The sequence below is a fragment of the Cavia porcellus genome, unplaced genomic scaffold (assembly GCF_034190915.1).
Source record: "Cavia porcellus strain 051 isolate PalLab524CR breed Dunkin Hartley unplaced genomic scaffold, mCavPor4.1 scaffold_8, whole genome shotgun sequence".
Classification (NCBI taxonomy): Eukaryota; Metazoa; Chordata; class Mammalia; order Rodentia; family Caviidae; genus Cavia; species Cavia porcellus.
This window is the reverse complement of record NW_026947491.1, coordinates 43206519-43228020: the sequence shown is the minus strand read 5'-3', so window position 1 is coordinate 43228020 and position 21502 is coordinate 43206519. Positions and strand designations below refer to the sequence as shown.

The 21502-nt window shown below is 50.9% G+C and overlaps 3 protein-coding genes across 7 annotated transcripts in view; 2 read left to right on the top strand and 1 right to left on the bottom strand.

Annotated features, from left to right (window-relative positions):
* Window positions 1-8753, top strand: part of Fignl2 (fidgetin like 2) — a 28611-nt gene extending 19858 nt beyond the window's left edge. Inside the window, exon 2 of the mRNA XM_063254788.1 lies at window positions 4364-8753. Coding sequence (XP_063110858.1) covers window positions 4375-6345 — 1971 coding nt within the window. The 5' untranslated portion in view covers window positions 4364-4374 and the 3' untranslated portion in view covers window positions 6346-8753. The remainder of the gene's footprint in view (window positions 1-4363) is intronic.
* Window positions 8754-8892: 139 nt separating this feature from the next.
* Tmdd1 (transmembrane and death domain 1) lies at window positions 8893-14228 on the top strand. The gene has a single exon (XM_063254789.1). It carries the CDS (start codon window positions 10777-10779, stop codon window positions 11635-11637), a length of 861 nt encoding a protein of 286 aa, XP_063110859.1. The 5' UTR covers window positions 8893-10776; the 3' UTR covers window positions 11638-14228.
* Window positions 12359-21502, bottom strand: part of Scn8a (sodium voltage-gated channel alpha subunit 8) — a 170672-nt gene continuing 161528 nt past the window's right edge. For all 5 annotated transcript variants that reach the window (XM_063254785.1, XM_063254784.1, XM_063254787.1 and 2 more), the window contains one exon: window positions 12359-18852. In XM_063254785.1, the coding sequence (XP_063110855.1) occupies window positions 17705-18852 (1148 nt within the window). In that variant the 3' untranslated portion in view covers window positions 12359-17704. The remainder of the gene's footprint in view (window positions 18853-21502) is intronic.

Genomic DNA, 21502 nt, shown 5'->3' with positions numbered 1-21502 from the left:
TGCTGGGACTACAGGTATGTGCCACCACCCCTGTTCCATACAATCTTTCCCCCCCATTCATTATTTTAAAAAAATCTTCACAGGACCAGGATTTAGCTCAGTGGCTTAAGCACCTGCCTGGCAAGCACTAGGTCATGAGTTCAAAACCTGGTACAAAAAAAAAAAAATTCTTCACAGCCACTTGAACTGGCATGTATTATGCCCTTTAGCAGATGTACACATTGGGGTTCAGTCTGGTTAGGCAACCTACCAGTCATGGAGTGTTCGGGCCTAGATTCAAACCAGGCCTTCCTGATTCAAAGCCCACACTTTCCTCCAAGTCTAGCTCAGCTCATCTCCAGGCCTGCAGCATGGTCTGTGACTCTGCAAGGCAGGGGCTCCTCTCTTGGGGTGATCTTTCATGTAGGACCCTGCAGGAGGAAGAGTAGAAGCTTGAGGCCTGTAAGTCTCACGAAGGAAAAGGTTGTAAAGGGCCTAGGGCAGGGACAGGAAGACGGCACTCAGCACTGCAGGCTGAGGAAGCGGGGGAAGGCAAGATTGTGGTGGAGGGGCCAGGGCCAGGGTCTGTCACGAAGAACAAGGCTGCACTTCAGTGTGTATGCACACTTGCACCTGCCAGGCACAAATTGGGATGAATGCACATGTGTCTGAGCTGTATACACTGTGTGTGCTCAGGCCTGTGTGAGCGTGCATTCTCAGCCAATGTGAGCAAGGCTGGCCTCTCCCTCTTTGATTGGCCTTGGGAAGCTGAGTTCCGACCAGATCTTTGTTCTTTCCCCCACTTCATGGCTCAGAGGGAACTTCAGTGCTCTGGAACTAAGTTATCAGAGGTTGCCAATGTACTCCCTTGCTCCTCAGCTAGACCAGTTAAAGAATCCATAGCAGATGCCATGTGGATATAGGTAGGAGATGCTTAAAGAATGAAGGAGGAGGAAAGAGAAGGACTGGTAGCTAGTGAGGGACTTAGGGTCCAGGGAGGTAATTGTAAAGATGGGAAAAATTATATTTGCTCTGGGGAGGAAGCTTAGTACACAGCAGGCAGGAAGGACAATTAACTGATAGGCCAAGTTGGCAACTGGACCAGGACAGAATTGAGAAAACGGTAGGTGGACCACCATGCCTTTCTGTGTAGCTAGACATAAGTAAAGGTGAAAACAAAGGGCCAGTGGAAAATAAAAAGCTTTTTCCCTAGCTAAAATGTGAAGAAAATGAGCTACAGTGTAAGTCTCAGAAGAGACTGAGGGCAGTGACCAAGTGGTAGAGATGAAGCATCAGGGACCATGTCCCCTCTGGGCAGCAGGCGCATCATGGAGGAGAGTGGCTATGTTGGAAAGGCAGATGTAGGACTGGAATGGTTTCTGATTGGGAGCAGTTGCCAGTGATGACCAGGGCCAGAGTGTTTGGTGTGGGTGGAGATCACTGGAGGCCAGTGCAGATGCTGGTGAGAGGGAGCTTGGCTCAAGTCTTTGGGGAATAAGGGGTTAGAGGACATTACATGACAGTGCAAGGAGGAGCAGAGGGTCTGGAAGCAGGAGGACATGTACGGCCAAGTCCAGACCCAGCATCTTCTTTTTTGTGCTCTGTCTCTTGGCAGAGGGTCTGCCTTAGTCACTTTACAATTACAGGGACAAAATACCAAACACCTGCAACTTATGGAAGAGAGGTTCATTTTGGCTCAGCTTCAGTCCATGGTCTGCTGGCTCCAAGGCATAAACAGCACAGTAGAAAGTGATGACTCAGGAAGAGGCTTATCCCATGGTAGAGGAAGCAGAGACAGAGGGTGGAGCCAGGCCACCCACACAGTGACCCACCTGCAACCAGGCTCCACCTTCTAACAGTACATTCCACTGTGGACTCATCAATGAATGGATCTGCCAATGAGGGTATAAAACTCCCATGAGCCAATCATCTTCCACACACATGAAAATTTGGGGGGATATTTTAGATCCAAACCAGAACAGAGTCACTCTTTTCCCTGGCTTGCCCAACTAAGTATGTTCAACATCAATCCTGTCATCAAGGGCAAACCTCCTGAATCCATATTTATAACTAAGGAGCCAAACAGAGATAAACAGCAAATGAAAACAAAACAAAACCATACACAAAAACAAGAGAAAAAACAGGTTTAGGTTTGATGCAGTAACAGAATACTTAGATTTGTGTAACTTTGATGTTACCCCATGCAGTTCTGCAGTCAGAACCACTTGTGATTGCTGATGTTCTGGGAAAATACCCCTTTGACACCACTGATGCCTCTGATCTGTGAAGACACGTTTTAGCAAGAACTAGAAAGCTGCACCTCACCTCCTGCCCCTAGCCCTGTCAGTCTTTGTTCTTCTCCCCTGCCTCACTGTGGTAGGTGCCACCTCTCACATGGGAATAAAGCAGTCTCTAGAATTGTTCACCTTAAAGTGGCTCATGCCTCCTCGAGGGCACTGGGGACAATAGTAAATCATTTGACTTTTAAAGACTGTCTGTGCCATTGATGTCAGGCCACAGGAAGTAGTGAGGTAGCAGAGCTGCTGTCAAGCAGCTGCTGGAAGGCCCAATGTACAGAACCCGAGAAGAGACTTGACTATTTTCAGGCTCTTCTTTACCATGCTTCCCACATATACCGGCCCAGCATTTCTTGGTGTACATGATTCTGTAGGTTGTGTGCTGACCAACAGCACTACTTGTAAGGAGGCATGATCTACATTGTGTATTTGTAGATTATGACACTACTCCAGAGTGGTAGTTGAGTGTTCTGAGAAAGCTAGCACAGCCCTGGCCTTTTCCTAAAGACAAGGCCTGTGTTGCCCAGGCTGTTCTCAAAGGATCCTCCTGCCTCAGCCTTGTGAGTGCTGGGACTACAGGTTCTCATTATTTCCCCTCACTAGCCCTGGCTTTCTGAGTATGTTGTGCCTGCAGCTGTGAAAGTGTGATCTGGGATTACTGCTCCAGCCAGCCTGGCTGCTCAATTTTGTTCCTCAGCCCTTTCAAGATTCAGTGAAAACCCCCACTTCAATAAGGTGTGACAAACTGCCTTGAGTTCCGAGCCCTCCAGCACTCCTATCTTCTCACTTTACAGGGGACACTGCCTACCTGTCTCCTCCACCTGGCTGAACCACTCTATTCACCTTTTAGTCTAACTCTGTGCCTAGCAAAACACAATTAAAATTTAAAGGACTGGTGTAGCTCAGTGCCTGCTTAGCATGTTTGAGGTCCTGGGTAGGCCTTCTAGCACTGTCAAAAACCAAAAACCAATTTTTGGGGGAGGGGCTGAAGAATGAGAGTATGTGATCCTGTTAATAACTTTCCAAAAGTTTAGTTCTGAGAAACATGGGCCCATTCAGTCCTCCAAATCGTATCCTAGGATCAGCCTGGCCCATTGGAGCCATGCGCCTGGACAGTGCATTTCTTTAGTTTTGGGCTTCTGCTTTGACTTGTGCTGGAAGGCAGCACAGGAAACCGCCTCAGAACGTGTTTATGGCACCATGTCCAAAGGCCATTAAACTTTCATCTCACAGATCTGTTTCCTAAGGTTCAGAGTAAAAGTTCTAATGTTTGTGTCAGGAATGTTTTTACTTCCTGAGAAGTGCAGAGACAAATTTGTGACCCACTTTCTAGGATGTACACTGCTGTGTATTTACTTCTCTAGCACATGTTCTATCTAGCTTCTAGTTTCAGTATACTTTTGTGGAACAGTGACAAGCTCTGGGAATGTGGCATATGGCAGCACTCACCCAGGGCCTACGGTCCTTACAATCAATGAAATCTGGAACTCAGGTGCTCTGATTTCGTCAGGTGACAGCCAAAAGAAACTGAGTGGCAGGAACTAAATGCCCCTGGGCTAGCCACTGTGGTTTCCCAGGGACAATGAGGGACTGCCACATATGAGGGCACCTCTGACCTCAGGCCCAAAGGCGGCCTTGGAATCTCAGGGAAGGCTGAGAACAAAGCATTCAGAAATTCTGAACTGGTGGGCCACTAGGCTGGGAACCCTGGGCAGGCCTCATTCAACCTCTGCAGCAGCCCACAGTGGGTGAGCAGCGAACACTTGATCCTTCCTACTGCCTGATCCATTAAGACCATGTGTCCTGCGGAAGGGATGGCTGGAATGGCCAGAACAAAATAATAACCACTGCTTGCAAGGTGAAAGGCCAACCTGGTTTCCTCTGAGTTCTGAGAATATTGTCAGATAACTTCAGTCTTGGTCATAGTGGATATTTGGTGGCTGAAGGGAGGATGCCCAGGAGAATGCGAGGGTACGTAGTGGGTACTGGGAGACCAGCCCTTCCCACACAGCAGCCTAAGTGCAGTTGGTGGGGCCTCTGAGGCCCTCCAGGACCTCACCAGGTGCTCCTTTTCCTCCTGTCTGCAGCTCTGTCGAAGATGCACTGGACACCGGAACACGCCCAGCCTCTCAACCAGTGGCCAGAGCAGCACCTGGACGTCTCCTCTACCACACCGTCGCCAGCCCACAAGTTGGAGCTGCCCCCAGGGAGTCGTCAGCGCTGCCACTATGCTTGGGCACACGACGACATCTCTGCCCTCACTGCCTCCAACCTCCTCAAGCGCTACGCAGAGAAGTATTCTGGGGTCCTGGACTCACCCTACGAGCGCCCAGCCCTGGGCGGCTACGGTGATGCCTCCTTCCTCAATGGCGCCAAGGGAGACACGGAGCCCTGGCCAGGGCCGGAGCCACCCTACCCCTTGGCCTCGCTCCACGAGGGCCTCCCAGGAACTAAATCGGGTGGCGGGGGCGGATCCGCAGGCCTCGGAGGCTCCCCGGTTTTAGCCGGGAACCTGTCTGAGCCCCTGTACGCCGGCAACGCGTGCGGAGGCCCGTCGGCGGCGCCCGAGTTCGCGGCGGGCTATGGCGGGGGCTACCTGGCACCTGGGTACTGTGCGCAGACGGGGACTACGCTGCCTCCGCCGCCCCCAGCCGCGCTCCTGCAGCCCGCGCCCCCGCCGGGGTATGGCCACTCTGCGCCTCTGTACAACTACCCTGCGGGCGGCTACGCAGCTCAGCCAGGTTACGGCGCGCTCCCGCCCCCGGCCGCGCCTCCGACCCCCTACCTGCCCTCGGGTCTGCCCGCGCCCACGCCCCTGCCCGCGCCGCCCCGCCCCGCGCCCACCTCCTACGGCTTCCAGGCGCCCACTGCGGGAGCAGAAGCCGGCGTGTCGCTGAAGCGCAAGGCGGCAGACGAGAGCGCGGAGGGCCGCTACCGCAAGTACGTTTATGAGCCAGCCAAGGACCCTGCGGCCGACGGCGCCTCCTACCCCGCCGCAGACGACGGCGAGTGTCGGGGAAACGGGTTCCGGGCAAAGCCGCCAGGGGCCGCGGAGGAGGCGTCGAGCAAGTACGGCGGCGGCGTTCCTCTCAAGGCCCTGGGCTCCTCTGTTTACGGCCCACAGCTCGAGCCCTTTGAAAAGTTCCCGGATCGGGCTCCACCCCCGGCTCCCCGTGGGAGCTTCGCAGTGCTCTCGGGGGAGCCCCCCAAAGGCGTGGACGCCGGGGCGCTGGAGCTGGTAACGAGCAAGATGGTGGACTGTGGGCCGCCCGTGCAGTGGGCAGACGTGGCGGGTCAGGGTGCGCTCAAGGCTGCGCTAGAGGAGGAGCTGGTGTGGCCCCTGCTCAGGCCTCCGGCCTACGCCGGTAGCCCGCGTCCGCCGCGGACCGTGCTTCTGTTCGGGCCTCGGGGCACAGGCAAAGCGCTGCTGGGCCGATGCCTGGCCACACAGCTGGGCGCCACGCTGCTGCGCCTGCGCGGTGCAAACCTGGCGGCGCAGGGCCCAGCCGAAGGCGCGCGTCTCCTTCAGGCCGCCTTCGCGGCTGCGCGCTGCCGCGCGCCGGCAGTGGTCCTCATCTGCGAGCTGGACGCTTTGCTCCCAGCCCGGGACGACGGCGCCGGAGCCCCAGGTGCTCTGCAGTCCCAGCTCCTGGCCTGTCTGGACAGCGGCTGCAGCACGCGGGCCGACGGCGTGCTGGTGGTGGGAACTACCTCGCGGCCCGCGGCTCTGGACGAGGGGACCCGCCGGCGCTTTGCCCTCCGCTTCTACGTAGCGCTACCGGACAGCCCGGCCCGCGGGCAGATTCTGCAGCGGGCGCTAGCTCAGCAGGGCTGTGCGCTGAGCGAGCGGGAGCTTTCGGCCCTAGTGCAGAGCACCCAGGGCTTCTCCGGGGGCGAGCTGGGGCAGCTGTGCCAGCAGGCGGCGGCCGGGGCGGGCCTCCCGGGGCTGCAGTGCCCCCTCTCGTACAAGGATTTGGAGGTGGCGCTAGCCAAGGTGGGCCCGAGGGCCTCCCCCAAGGAGCTGGACTCGTTCGTGGAGTGGGACAAAATGTATGGCTCCGGACACTGATGGCGCACGGGGGAGGCCGAGGGAGCCGCTTCTGCTTGGAGCGAATGTCTTTAAGCAAACCGGGCCAGGAGGGTGCCGGAGTGGCGCATGTCAGGTGGGGGACAGGACTGCTCAGCTGGTGGATTTGTTTTTCATAGGAAGGAAAATGCTTCTGCCAGACAGACTGATGCCGTGTGCGCCGTGTACTCAGGTTTTTCCTATTTATTTTAGACGGGAAGCTCGCCATCTCCGCCCTGCGGAAGGGGCAGACCCTGTAGGGGCTAATACCCGGGCCTAAGGAGCTCCTGCTCTGCTTTTGTCTCCTCACTCTCTGAATGGCACCCCACACCTCCCCCACTCCCATGTCTCTGCATTTGCTTAGTCTTTCCCGTCGCTTTGTCACTGACCTCCCCCACCACGCTGTCGCAGTTCCTCTTCTGCTCCTCCCTCCTGTCCCCACCTCTCCATCTATCACTCTCTGTGCTTCTGTCTATACCCTGTGCTTGGGCGTCCCTGTGCTTCTTGGACCCTGTGCTTTAATGCCCCTCCCTGCCTTCTGTCCCTCTTCACACTGCAGTGTCCTTTTGCAGGAGATCTGGAGGCCCAGGGCTGAGGAGGAAGGAGTAGGGAACCCCCTTCCTACTCCCTTATCCCTTACCCAGCTGAAAATTTGGGTCTGGGGGAGGGGGACAAGCCAAAACAAACCAAACTCCCCCCCCCAAAGAAGAGTTTTGGGGGTTTGTTTTGAGGGGAAGTCCCAGAAACGTAGCTTAATATTTTAGGCCTTTTATTTTTGTAAGGTGTAGAATTTGCTGTTTTTCTTTTTTCTTTTGATAACTCAGGAAGAAACTGACCTCAGAAAGAATGTTGGACTTTGGCTGCTCTCCTGTGTCCCCCACCCTCCACCCCAGGGGAGAAAATTCTCCCAGAAGATTCAGAAAGAGACTTGTGGGGAGGGTAGAGGAAGACCCAGATCCTCACTCAGACCTGGGTTGTTCCTGGGCCAGAAGCAGAATGTATTTCTAAGGGCTTCCTTCTCCCCAGTTTCCAGCCTGCAGGTAGGGGTGCCCTGGAGGGATGTGGGATTTGAAGGAGGTGGACCTTGCTTCCTTTCTGCTGCTCTTCCCTCTGCGCCCCACCCAGCAGTTTCAACTTTTCCGTGAGAGGTTATCCAAAGTTGGGGTTTCCTTGCTCATTTCTCCTAGCAAGAGTGCTCTAAATAGGAAAGTAGTACGGGCCGCAAGGAGGCCATCCGCCCTCCCCCTGCCTTGGCAGAGGTCCCCAGTTGCTTAGGTTAAGAGCATCATTGCCTTAGGAGGGAAGATGGTCTGGTCGCAAGTATGGGTCAACACAATTGACTGCTTACTAGCTTTCCAGCTGCCCTCTGTGCCTGGGTCTGTGGGGAGGGGTGAGTGTGGGGCTGGCAGGGTGGGGAATGCAGTCCCAGGGCGGGCAGGATATTTTTCCTTCACATGGGAGTGGGGTTAGTGTGTGTGTAGCAGGGGTCTCCAGACAGCTTGAAGCCCTTTTCTCTGGGAAACATGCTCCTCTCCTTCCCACCAGTTTTCCTTGATGGGGCTTCACCTCCCCTCATAACTCTGAGTTTTGGTCCAAAGAGAAGAATACCCTCCCATCTCCTTTCTCTCCCCCTCCCAACCTCCATTGTGGTACCTTGCCTGCCCTTATAGCTCCTACAGTCTTACCACTTTGCTCTCCTAATGGATGTATGTGGAGGGGTTTCCATGGGGCATTTCAGGGGCCAGGATGCAGAGGGCTAGTGCTGGCCTAAGTGCTAAACAAAAAAGCTGCTGTGTCTCCCTCTCCTCACCCTTGGCTGTCTTCTGACCCTCCTTAGCTGATCCATTGCTGGGCTTGGTGCCTCCGAAGCAGTGGCTACACGATTTGCTGCAAAACCCCCCCAGAGGGAGCAGGCAGTGAGGGGGTTCTCTCTCAGGTGTGTGGGTGGCAGGGAAATGGTGTTGGGATCCCAGCCTGCCCTTCAAAGGCAGGTAGCCCTGGATGTGGGCAGGAACTCTTCGGGCCCCTGCTGCTTCCTCTGCTGGGAGCTTCCTATTCCCCAGGCTTGGGAAGGTTTGCACAAGAAGACAGCCCCCAGTCTACTGTCACCTACCTCAGGGGCACAGGGTGGGAAGGGTAGGGAAGGTCCAGCACTGGTGATGTGGGGGGCATACCAAAGAATCCAGGGGCATGATACTGGGGAGGGTGAGCTGGCCATCTGCTTTCTCTACCCAGATTGGGGTTGGGATCCTCTCCTCCAGCTGTAACCATTTCTACCTCATTTTTGCTGTGTGTTGTACATGGACATATTTATCTCCTGTCTGATGATGCTCTGCAGTTGTGGTCTGTCTACCTCAGAAGAGACTGTATTTTAAAAGAAAGTATTACACAGTATTAAAGTGATAACGTGGTTTCCAGAGGATTTCTTGGGGCAGTGGGATATGGGGGACCCTCTAAGAATAGTTTGGCACTCAAGCCTCTGCCAGGGCCCTGAGTATGGCACATGGATGTTTCTGTTCCTTCAGCAAAATGATATCCTGGGACTCGCTCTGCACAATGAGTACCCCCAGATGTGGAGTACTGAGGCTACAGGATGGAAACCCCTGCATTGGGGCTCTTCTGGCTTCTCAGGTGCTCAGGGCTAGGGCTGCCTCACTGTAGCCTCCAATCCCACAATACAGCGATGTAGAAGTGGAGGTTCACATGCCGTAAGTGAATGAACAGATGAATTCACAGAGGGAGTAAACGTAGGGCACTTGGCCTGGAGCAGGCAGAAGGCGGGGCGTGGAGACAACTCAGTTCCAGTATTTCAGGTCACATGAGACTGTCCACCTTCCCACCATCTGTCACTGCCCTTACCACCTTTGGGGACTAAATACAAAAAACTAGAAACATTTGCTGGAAAAACTGTCCATGCTTTTGAGTGGTTTGGGTCCACAATTTCCTGAGGACCTTGAATGCTCTAAGCAAAACTGCAAAAGTGCACAAAAGCTCAAGGGAAACAGTGTGTCCAGACTTCCTGCTTAGGGCCCAACCCTCCTGGCCTGTGGAGGACCTCACCTCTTCCCCTAATTTGTCTTGCACCTACTATGTGTGGACTGGTGGGTGACATTGAGGACAAGGAAGTGGTCAAGCACAGCCACTGTTATTGAGAGTCCACAGTCTAGATAGGAAAAGTTTAAAAACATTTAAAAATACAATTGGATAAGGATGCTGGGGCTGGAGGAAACCATATTAATCTTTATATTCACATATCTGATACAATTATCTGGCACATAGAAGATGCTGCAAAACCCTCTGATTTTCAGATCAGTGCCCAGTGGAGGATGCACAAGTTATCTCAAGAATGCCCAGAAAAGATTCAGATAGGTGGTGGTGCGTCAGGGACGTTCACCTCCACCTCCATAGGATTGGGCAAGTATGGAGACTGGGACACCAGCAATATGATTTGTTACAAAGTGGGCACAGTGTGTGTGGCTCAGGTAAAGGTTGGAGAAGTCACCCTGGACCTCACAGATTTCCTGATGAGAGCTGGGGCTCTACAATGAAGCTCCTGTGTACATGTGGGTGGGTGATGATAGGGGAGATTAGCCTAAGGATGGATTTGCATGCTGAGAATTTATACATTGATTCTACAGGTCTTTACCTCACACCAATTAGACACTAATGTGTGGGGACAGTGGACCTCACAGTCTAGTAGAGGAGACAGATGGACCTGCTGGTTGTGTGTGGTGTATGCCTGTAATCCCAGCATAATCTCTGGGATTATGTGGGCCCAACCATTCAAAAGCATGTACAGTTTTCCCAGCAAATGTTTCTAGTTTGGGTTCTGCCTAGACTACATAGCGAGTTTAAGGCCAATCTGGACTACATAGACCTTGTCTTTAAAAAAAAAAAAGAAAAGAAAAAGAAGGGCAGGGGGAGCTGCAGCTATCCGGCAGCAGGAGTGCAGCTCCAGAACAGACAGCCAGGGTCAGGACCTCTTGGGGGAGACGAAACAAGTTAGCTTAAGTGGGGCCTCAGTGTGTGTGGGTGGGAGACCTAAGGAGGGGCTCACCTCATCCAAAGGCGAGAACATGAAAGTTTGGACTAGTGCAGGTATGAGAATGGGAAAGGACAAGGCACCTTCGGCCAAGAGAATTTAGAACTAGAGTGGGTACGGAGTATAGTGGGAAGCAGGGTATCTAGGGCTTCGAGGGCTTAAAATAAGGACCCAGAATTCTAGCCATCTGGGGCCAAAAGTCCCACTCCACCGAAGAGTCCCAAATCCTTGCACTCCGGTTGTCTTTTGTGGGCCCCTCCCCATGTTCCTGGGCGTTGCTCCCCAGTCCTCTAGGTTCAAATCCGTCCAGTCCTCTCGGGGCTCGAGCCCCCTCCCACCGTAGCGTTCCCGAACGTTGCCAGCCCCCGCCCCGCACAATCGGAGCCCCGACGATGGCGGCGCAGGCCCTGCTCGTGGTGCTCTGCAGCTGGGCGCTGGGGCCGACGGGCGCCCTGGACGCCATGGGCCCTCACACGGCGCTCCGCCTGGCGGAGCTGCTGACCTCGGAGGAGTGCGGCCATTTCCGGTCGCTACTGGAGGCGCCGGAGCCCGATGTGGAGGCGGAACTGGCCAGGCTCTCTGAAGACCGGCTGGCGCGGCCGGAGCCGCTGACGCCCACGTCGGTGTCGCTGGGCGAGGCGCGGCGGCGGCGGGAGGCAGCCGAGGATCCCGTGGAGGACCCGACGGCGGGCCAGTCGGCCGAGCCCGGGGAGGTTTCCGACGGCTGCCGGGAGGCGCTGGCGTCCTGGCTGGCTGCCACGTCCCTTTCTTGGGACCGTGTGGCCCGGGCCCTGCAGCACAGCGGCCGGCCCGACGTGGCCCGGGAGCTGGCCAAGAACCTCCACCAGCAGGCGACGCTGCAGCTGCGCAAATTTGGGCAGCGCTTCGTGCCACCGCCGGGCGTCGCCCCGGCCCCCGCCCCCGCCCCCGCCCCGGCCCCGGCCCCGGCCCCCGCCCCCGCCCCTCGTCCCCGCCGCACCTCGGAGCGCGCGCCCGCCTGGGACCTGCTGGGACTGGAGCTGGTGCTGGAGCGCCTGCCTCAGCCGCCGTACGAGCGGAGCCCGGCGGGCTGGGTCGGGCCGCTGGCGCTCGGCCTGCTCACAGGCTTCGCGGGGGCGCTGGGGACTGGGGCGATGCTTGTCTTGCTCACGGTGTGGCTCACAGGCAGCAACGGCGACCAGGCGGCTCACCTGCCAGCACCTCGTTCCCCTGGCTCAGGTCGACCGCGGGCTGAGAAGTCGAGCCGCTTCTGACAAGGGCTGCCCGCCGTGGAGAAGTGGGAGTGAGGTGCTGCTGGAGTGCTGCCCCGGACGGATTATAAAAGTTATGACACCAGGCTGTCGGTTAATTCTGTGGGGATGCCAGGCATAGCCCGAGGACCACGTGGACCGAGATGGGCACTGGTGGGGTCTCCCAGGATGGGGGCTACTTTCCACTAAAAGCCAACACTTCCTAGCACAAACCGCGTGTCTGGCCTTGCTAAGCTGTTAACATTCTCTTACTTACTCTTCAAAGTCAAAGGGCCGCGTGCAGTGGCGAAGGTCAGAAATCCCAGCATTCGGGAGGCTGCAGGAGGATTGCTGTGAGTTCAAGGCCAGCCTGAACTAATAGCGCTACCATGTCTCAAAACCAAAACAAAATACCCGCCCCCCCCCCCCAAAAAAAAACCAGCCCAATAAGAAAGGTATCAGCAATACATATCAGGAAGCTGCTCACAGCTCTTTGTGATATAGGCAATTTTTAAAATCCAGAGCCTTTTGGCAGGAACCAGACGGGTGTGTGGAGCTTCCTGGCTTTGCTCCAAGGCCCTTCAGGCATGTGTAGGGCAGTGCAGGGGTGCCCACTTGCATGTACTCCCCACCCCACTCCCACCAGCACTACCCAGGATACTGGGTGAACCTGTATACAGACTGCCCCCCCCTGCCCTGGCGCTTGGGGTGAGAGCCATGACAGAATGACAAGCCAGTCCAAGAGGAGAGTTGAAAACAAGATTGACGTAACCCTTTATTGCAAATTCTAAAGTAAAAAGATGTACAGTACAAAGTAAAATTGAAATTTCAGACTATAAACTTCCAATCCACGGATACATTCTCATTTCTCTAGCACTTCTGCCATTTCTGCATAAACAGAACAGGGAACAAGTCGAGGGGGCGAGGGAAGGAAGTACAGCAAGGGGGGAAAAGTAAGTCTAGAAGTCACAAACCCCAGAAGCAAGTGAAAGGAAAGACATTTCTCGACCTGCTGTCCTGGTGATGAGAAGCGGGGGGTGGTTGGAGCAGTGCAGTTAAAAATGGCTCTCAGAATAGCAGCATTTATGGTACCATTTCATCTTCCTTAAGTCCAAATAATACTTCGCCCTTCCCTAGCGCCTTTGCCTCTGTATCTCAAAACACTTTACAAAACATTTAGTTAAAGCCTCACAACACCCCTGTGAGGTAGGTCAGTATTATTATCCCCATTTTACAGATGGGGAAACTGAGGCACAGAGAGGTTAAGTGACTTGCCCAAGGCCACACAGCGAGCCAGTGGTCAAGCCAGGGATAGAACACAGGAGTTCTGCCCTTTTTCTGGAACCACTGGACAACACTCCCCTTTACCTATGTACACTCTTCACACACACACACCACATGTGCACAACCGCCCACCCCACCCCATTTAGCCTCTATGTACAGCAAATAGCAGTGGGGGGCAGGAGCAGGGGTGCCTCAGGAGCACTTTACTGAAGGAAGTCTTGGTAATCTTGAAAAGGGAATCCAAGAGAGCACCGACCGAGCTGCAGCACAGACTGGTGCAAACCTTGGGCCCCTCCCAACCCAAACTTCCTCTTCTTTCCTGATGTCCCCCTGGCTGATTAGTTGCAGCTGACTTTTTAAGGGGTGGAGGGTACCTGAAAATGAATGAAGCTTTTTGCAAAACTTTGGGCAACATCTGTGAAAAGAAAGAGGCATCACTGCAGAAGGTGCCCAGGACTCAAGTCGTAATCACAAGCCATGGCAACCTCACCTCCACCATAGAGCTGGAGGCTGGGGCTGAGGGACCAAGGATGGGGACTGACCTACGGGCCATCTCTCTCCAGAGGGAGTCTCTGGAGCGGTGTAGAATGGGCACTTCAGATCCTCCTGAGTGTTCCTGGACCAGGAGATGTGGCCTAGAGGGAACTGTCCCCAAGGGGGTGCCCCTCCATTGCAGAGATGTGAGAGGACAGTCCCCGTCTGCTGGCTTGAGGGGGTGATGGAGGGCAGGGCCCAGTGCCAGCCAGCAGGGCTGTCGGGCATCATGCATGACCTAGCTTGAGGACGTGGTGGGGGGTGTGTGTGTGCATTTTTTCCCAACACACTGGTGAAGAAGGCAGAAGTAAGGCCAGTCCAGCTGGGTTGGCTGAGGTCATCTCTGGGGGCTCTGCCAGGTGGGCTAGGTGAGAAGGGGCTGTCTAAGCCTCTAAGCACCGGCGGAGTGGGGAATGCCACATGCAATGGTCGAGTGGGAATCTGGGGAGTTAGGACCTGGCTGTTCTCTCCAGTCTCAACTTAGCCAGCACTGCAAACGACCTTCTGGTTTCTCTCCCCTCAGTTCCCTTTCTTTCCCCAATGCACTAAGGTCCCAGTTCCCGGACCCCTCCCAGGACTCAAGAACTGGGACAGTCAAGCAACAAACACACACCAAGACAGGCTTCCCTTGTACAGTAAAAAGGGTCATTTTTATTTTGTTTCCTTTTGGCTTATAGAAGTGATGTACTTTTTTCTGTTTTAATCACGTCTCATTTAGGGCAGCGTTGGCCTCCATGCATTCACTAATACACTATTGGTCTTTTAGTTTACATTGGTTGTGGTGAAAAAGGAAAGAACCCATCTGGGCACCGCTGCTCCAGGGGTTGTGACTGGGAGTTTCTGTTTCTCCACCCATCAATGACTGATGCCCAGAGCAGCCTGTTTAGGGAGGAGGGAGAGGTAACGTGCACTTGGGAAATCTCTGCTGCTCTCCCCCTCTGCTTTACATACAGACTCTCCTCACCCTAAGCAACAAGGAGGCTAAGGAAAAAGGGGGGGGGCTGTTTTTCACACACAAACCAGCAACCATGGCAGCTGTTGCTCAGTGGCTTTGGCTCTGCATTTTAAATTAACAGCATCACACATGACTTTTTGCTTTTTGTCCTTTTTTTTAAAGGTGGATTGTGGAGTATAAATACTGCACCAAGGACCTGGCTACAAAAAATAAATATTTATATTATATTTATATATCTATATATATATATGTGCAGTGATACTGTGGCTGCTGCTGCTTTTTGATTGGCTTCGTTAATATTTGGCAAAGCGTTGCCACTACCCACTCAGTGAGGATGCACAAAGACGCCATCACTGATCTTTCAGTTCAGTGCCTGTTAACTGCGGGTGTAAACTGCTGGTGATGGTGTCATTTACTACCAAAGAAGTGTGGAGCAGGATAGTGAGTGCAAGAGTGAGGGGGTGACTGAGTGGTGAGACAGTGGGTGAGGGTGAAGAGGTAGGAAAAGTTAAAAAAAAGAGTGAAACTTCAGATAGAGTGGAGGTGGCTTCTGTCCTATGAAGCTGGCGGATGGGTGCCGTATACCAAGGCCCATGTGTTACTGAGGAGACAGCCTGCGGGGCTGCGAGCAGGAGCTGGGGGAGGAAAACGGTCAGATCTCAGAAGTATCTAAACACTAACAGATTCTAGTAGCTTAATGACATCACTAGCATGAGCGCTTGGAGTACCTGGCGGGATCATATAGCTCTGTTGCCCATCTCAAGACCTAAGAACAATTATTGAGTTTAGCCAAATCTTGCATAGAAGTGGTTAGAATTTATTGCACACTGGAACAAAAATATATATATTTTGTTGTTTTGGAAAAAACCATTAGCAATAAAAAATTTTTTGTCTGTCTGTCTGGTTTGGGGATGTACATTGGCTGAAAGCATCTAAGTTCTAAGAAGAAAGAAAAGTATAAAAAATAAAAATAAACATGACAATGGCATAAGCCAGAAGCCATTTCCTATTTAATAAGTTAATAATTTGTATTTACAAAAGGCATGCCAATAAAATAAAATTATATATTACAGTATTTATAATTCTCTTAAAAAGAATAACCACGCATCAGCTTCTGTTTTGTGCTGTTTACAATGTCACTTGTACACGGTACTATACATTCATCCTAGCAGTTAGCAGGGGCACTGAAAGGTCTTCCCAATCTGGCATCAGGCATAGTACAAAACCCTACGGATGTGCCGCAGAAGCAGGCTTGAGAGAACTGGACGGAGTTTCTAATGGTCCAGGAAGATAGGAAGCTCTGCTTACTGAGCTGCTGTGGTTTGTTTTATGCAAAACTAGTCAAGTGGACTGTAAAATTACATCCAAAGTGCTTCTACTGCAAGGCAGATTGGTGCATCTGATAACGGGTTGGTTTCTTTTCCCCCTCTATTATATGGTTCAGGAAGAATTTATTTTGATTTGGTTCACCAGTCTTTCTTTGCTCTTCAAAGAGACTTCCTGAAACATCTAACTGCGGAGTCTTGGCTTCGAAACCTTGTCATCAAATGATATACCCCTGCACTAAGAACTGTCTTCCATAAAGCAGGAGATGGAATGAAAGATTAGATGCTCCCCCAGAAACCACCCTCCAATGACAGTGGGCAGGTCATTAAGCACATAGCAAAACTGGCTGAAAGGGAATGTGCTGGGGGAAGCTGGAACATCCTAAAGAATTAATATTAAATCACTTTCTCATAAAAACCAGTGCAATAAAGAAACCAAGTAGGCTTGGTTCAGAGGCGGCTCCATCTACCTCAGGTCCCACCAGTGACTGTTATTCTAATAATAAATGAAAGAAACTACAGCCAAATCCAATGCCGCTGCCCTCAGCAGCCCTGCAGGGTGGAAGGGAAGCCCTGCATGGTGAAGAAATGTTATGGAGGTAAGAGGAGCCATGCAGGGGTGAGTCTGTGGCGACCTCTCTGTGGAAAAGAGCCGGCAGTTCAGAATATCTGAACCCTCTCCACAGAGACCCGAGCCTGGAGAGAGCCACAATGCAAAGGACATGACACTAAATGAAGTGAGCACCCCATAATCCCCAATGAAAGGTCATTTTAAATTTCCCAAAATACCCCCTAGAGATAAACATGCTACTCTAAATAGCACTTTTATCTCTACTCCAAATAGGTGTCTGTTCTCCAGTATGAAGGCTAAACAATCATCATAAATATTGCAAGATACAAATGAACTTTTTTTTTAGCCCTAGGATTTGGTTTTACAGTGACATTAATAGTACAAGCCATTCGGGATCAAAGTCTCCCCATGTACTAGACACAGAGCAGCATTAAATAGTTCATCTTGCAAAATGTGCAACAATGGCTGTATGTTAGAGATGTCTGTTAAACATATACACAACGGATCCATCTGCTTGTTGGATTGGGTTTGCTTTTTGTTGGTGGTGGTCAATTGATTAATTATGTTTCCCTACCCAGAAAGTGTATGAAAGATTTCTAAGACTTATAAAGAATTGCAGCCAGTATGGAACTCTTACCATTTTCTCCAATACAGTGAACGGTGCAGGGCTGGGTCCTGTCCAAAGGCTGACCCAATGCAGGGGACAGGATTAGTAGTGTCCTGTGGTGTATGGATCTCATGCATGACTTCTGATCACGGCATGCCATCATGCAAATCATTTCTACGCATTGAACGAGCACAATGTTTGGAATTGGCCTGAGCAAGTCCTCCTCAGCCTGAAAAACCTGATTGTTTTCCCCCACCCATCTCCAAACCACGTGAAGCCCATGTGGAGAAGATGCGATTTATGTCAAAGTAACTGACCATTAAATGACATGGGCTAAATGTGAGTGTGTGTGTGTTTTTCTTTTTTGCCGCTTAGCTTAACTAATGTAAGAATGCAAATATAGTTTGCATGAACAAACAAACTTTTAAAGTGATGCTTTCTGCTTCTGAGAATCAACAAAATGAAAAAATAAAATCCATTTGGCTGCAACGGAAATATGCTGGTCCCGGCAGCCTCTCCTCTGTTTTTGTATCCTGTTAGTTTTGTTCTAAGTTGCATTGACTGAATGTGGAACATGCAGTAACCACCTGCCCAAGCAATAGAAAATCTGTGAGTCCAGGGAGCAGGGTCCTTTGCCCTTGGCAGGTCACTGCTCAAGATGCAACCATGTCACATGATAAGCAGACTACGTTTGGTATAGATCTTCAGGGTACAGTGTCTCCACAGCTGTTCTGCATTGATAATATTCAGAAAGTTTGTAAACAATCTTTCACTTGCAAGTTTTAAACCAGTAAATATTTCATTGTTGCTCTCTTCTAACACTTGGATTCTCTGACCTCTTTTTGTCTTTTGGCTCTTTCCCTTCTTCCTTCCTCTGCCCGTTGCTGTTTCTCCTTGTCAGGTTTGGTCACACTGTCATAGGATGGGAGGGAGGCTGTGGATGGGGTGCTCTCCTTTTTCTCCCTGTGGGTGCCTCCATTTTCTAGCTTATTCGAAGTCATCTTTTTGCAGATGAAGCCTCGCCTTGCCAAATGTCCCCGGTAGGCGCGTTGCAGGACCACTGCAGATACCTCTTCCTGCTTTCGCCGCAGTGTGGTTGTGATTGGCTCGTAAGACACTTTGGAAGGATTGGAAGCCACAAATCGCTCCTCCATCTGCTGTCGCAGGATGTCCAACTCTCCACTGTCTCCCAAGACCCGCTTGGTGAAGGCAAAAAGGATGTCCAAGCAGTGGATGCGATCCCCACTCACCATCGGCAGATCCATGGCGATAAGCTCAATGGTGTTGGGCTTGGGCACTCGGAGAGGATGCTCCAAGGCATCTGCAAAGTCTGCCAGCTTACAGTACTCGATGAATTGTGTGGCATCAGGGTCAAACTTCTCCCAGATCTCATAGAAGGTCTCAAAGTCATCCTCACTCAGAGGATCTGCACTTTCTTCTGTGGCCACACTGAAGTTCTCTAAGATGATGGCAATGTACATGTTCACCACGATCAAGAAGGAGATGATGATATAGCTTACAAAGAAGAAGATACCTACAGAGGGGTTCCCACAGTCTCCCTTAAAGCCACTCCCTGGGTGTTCCTTGTCAAGGCTGCAGTCAGGCGGGCGGTTAAGGATGGGTAGCAGCAGGCCATCCCAACCAGCTGAGGTTGTGATCTGAAACAGGCAGATCATGCTGTTGCCAAATGTCTCAAAGTTGAACATGTCATCAATGCCAGCCTCATGCTTCACATATGCAAAATTGGACATCCCAAAGATGGAGAAGATGAACATGACCAGGAAGAGCAGAAGGCCAATGTTGAACAGGGCAGGTAAGGACATCATTAAGGCAAAAAGCAGGGTACGAATCCCTTTGGCGCCTTTGATTAGACGCAAGATGCGCCCAATACGGGCCAATCGGATGACTCGGAATAGGGTTGGGGAAACAAAGTATTTCTCAATGATATCAGCCAGAAACATTCCTAAGACAGGAACAAAAGAAATTATGTCACTGGGGTTGGAGATGCTTTCTCTTCTTTTACCTGGCACCATAGAACTCGGGTTCAAAGGGCTTTGTAGCAATAACTGCCTTACTATTCAACCTGAACTCTCATAATAAACATCCTTATGTTTCAAATATATAGAAAAATAAAGAAAATGATACAGATACCTAAGTAACACACAGATTTAACTAAGCTAGCATTTCACTATATTTTCTGCTTTTCTCTTTATCCACTAAAGTATCCATAATCCTGTTGTACATCATTTAGTTGTGCCTCACAATATACAGCACCTTACTATGTTTAAATTATATTGTATATTTTTAGATTTAGATTGCTAATGTTTTATTTGTGAGACTGATCTCTTGTGTTAAAATAATTCTAGGTTATTCATTTTTATAATCAAATGATATTCTTTTATGAACAGGTTCTCATTTATCTGTTTTCCTATTCAAAGACTACTTTTATTTTCTTCCAATGTGTGTAGTTTTCCAATATGCTACCAACTGCTCTTTACAGTGCCATTAATTCCCATCTTCACAACAAGTGAGAGGTCCCAGTTCTGCACCATGAGTACATGATCCTCTGGCTTTGTTTTTTCATCTCTCTATCTCTCTACTCTATCAGACTAGTCTAGAAAAATAATAGGTTCATACTGGAGTAGCCTGATGGAGGGGCCACAAAAGGAAGTAATAGGATTTAAGTTAATGAAGGAAGTGTGTCTTAACCATAAGAATTCATCAACATTGGGCAGTTGGCTGTAGAAAGCTATAAATCTCTTATTTGAAGATTTTAGGCAAGGAAAGAATTTAACTTTCAGGAACTGACAGGGACAGGGAGCTCAGAGAATGGTCAGATAACCTCTTCAGGAACTAAGATTCCATGTGTGTTTGTGCTTTCCAGAACCTCAGTCAGGACCCCTGATGACTTATCAACTTTCCTCTTACTTCTCAACGAACTCAAAACCAGGACCACAGGAAGTCAGAGACTATAAAATGTACTGTAGGTAAAAGCTTGCACCCCATATATGATGGAGAAGTAAGGCTTCAGAGAAATGATGCTACCTGAGTAAAGTTTTGAAGGACAGTGTAACTGCTACCAAAGGAAATAGGAAAGAAACAGGGCAGACCACAATCCAGGAAGGGGAACATCATCTAAGAGATTTGAGGCTATCTTATCCTTATTTTGGAAACAGTCTTGTTAAATTGTCCAGGCTAGTCTTGAACTCGGCCTCTAGAGTAGCTAGGATTATAGGTACACCACTGTACCAGACTCCTAATTTTTCTCAACTAAAGAGATTATTTCTATACCTTTGTTTTTGAACAAATTAACATTTGATAAAAATCTCAATCATCGGGGGCTGGGGATTTAGCTCAGCGGCATAAGTGCCTGCCTTGCAAGCAGGTAGTCGTGAGTTCAATCCCTGGTACTGATAAAAAGGAAAAAGACAAAAAAAAAAAAAATCCCAATCATCAAGAATATTGCTATTCTCCATCGTTATTTTAAAGGACCATCTAAGCACGGGAGCATGATCTGTCATGGGATTTCTATTCCAATCAACAATGGGTGGGCAGAAATGTTCCAGGATGGTGGGCAAGAGCATCATTGCTCAGTGTTTTTTTTTTTTTTTTTTTGTCTTTTTCTTTTTTATCGGTACCGGGGATCAAACTCACAACTGCCTGCTTGCAAGGCAGGCGCTTATGCCACTGAGCTAAATCCCCAGCCCCCTCACAGTGTGTTTTGTGGAAGACACTATGGACTGGAGGTCAGGGGACAAACTTGGACCCCAACTTGCTCTTCTTGTTATCTGCCACATGTCTTGAGACCTTCTCTGAACCCCAGTTCCTCATGACACTGAGAGGCTTACTGTGAGGATTAACACATGGCAGTATTTAGAACCATGACTGGCAGGCAGTATACTCCATTAAAATGTGAGTTACCATACTTAAACGGAGGCTCAGGGTAGGATCACTATAGGCTACTGGATATTGAATAGGCCCTGGATATTGTGACTCTCCAAAGGGAAGACATTTCATAATGGGATTAACGTTCTGTGTATTAACATACTTCCAGACACCCTGCTCTGCAGGACAGAACTAGAGGTGGCACAGGTTAATGTGAGACCGGCTCGTAGCCACAGCGACCCCTCCCCCCCATTAATACAGTGTGGCCACCAGAGCACTGGGGTGGCTTTTTGTGGGTTTTGAGAAATCTCTGTACCAGTGCTGTGTAAGTCAGCTGCTCCTACCTGGCACCAAGGCAGAGTTTCACACCACTACATGTCCCAGAAGGCAGAAAATGTTTTGGAAGGACGATCACCAGGGCAGCACTTCCATCTGCCTGCCTACCAGACATTACTCATTCTGTGCTTTTAGGGTGAGGCAAAAACATGGACTTTGGGATCAACTTGAGTTCTGCCTCTGCCACTTCCTAGCTGAATGACCGTTGATATCTATAACCTGCCTCCTGAAATATCTCAGGGATCCATGGAGATGGTACAGGGGGCCAACTCTAGCTGTACAAGGAAATCTCAGGAATGAGCACTGCTGGCTATAGCACCTTGGCCACAACCAGTGCCACTGGAATTTTCCTAGATGACAGCTACTTTATCAATCTCTGGCCATTCCTCTTC

Coding starts and splice junctions, on each gene's coding strand:
- Tmdd1 (XM_063254789.1), top strand. CDS start 10,777: ATGGCGGCGCAGGCCCTGCTCGTGGTGCTCTGCAGCTGGGCGCTGGGG.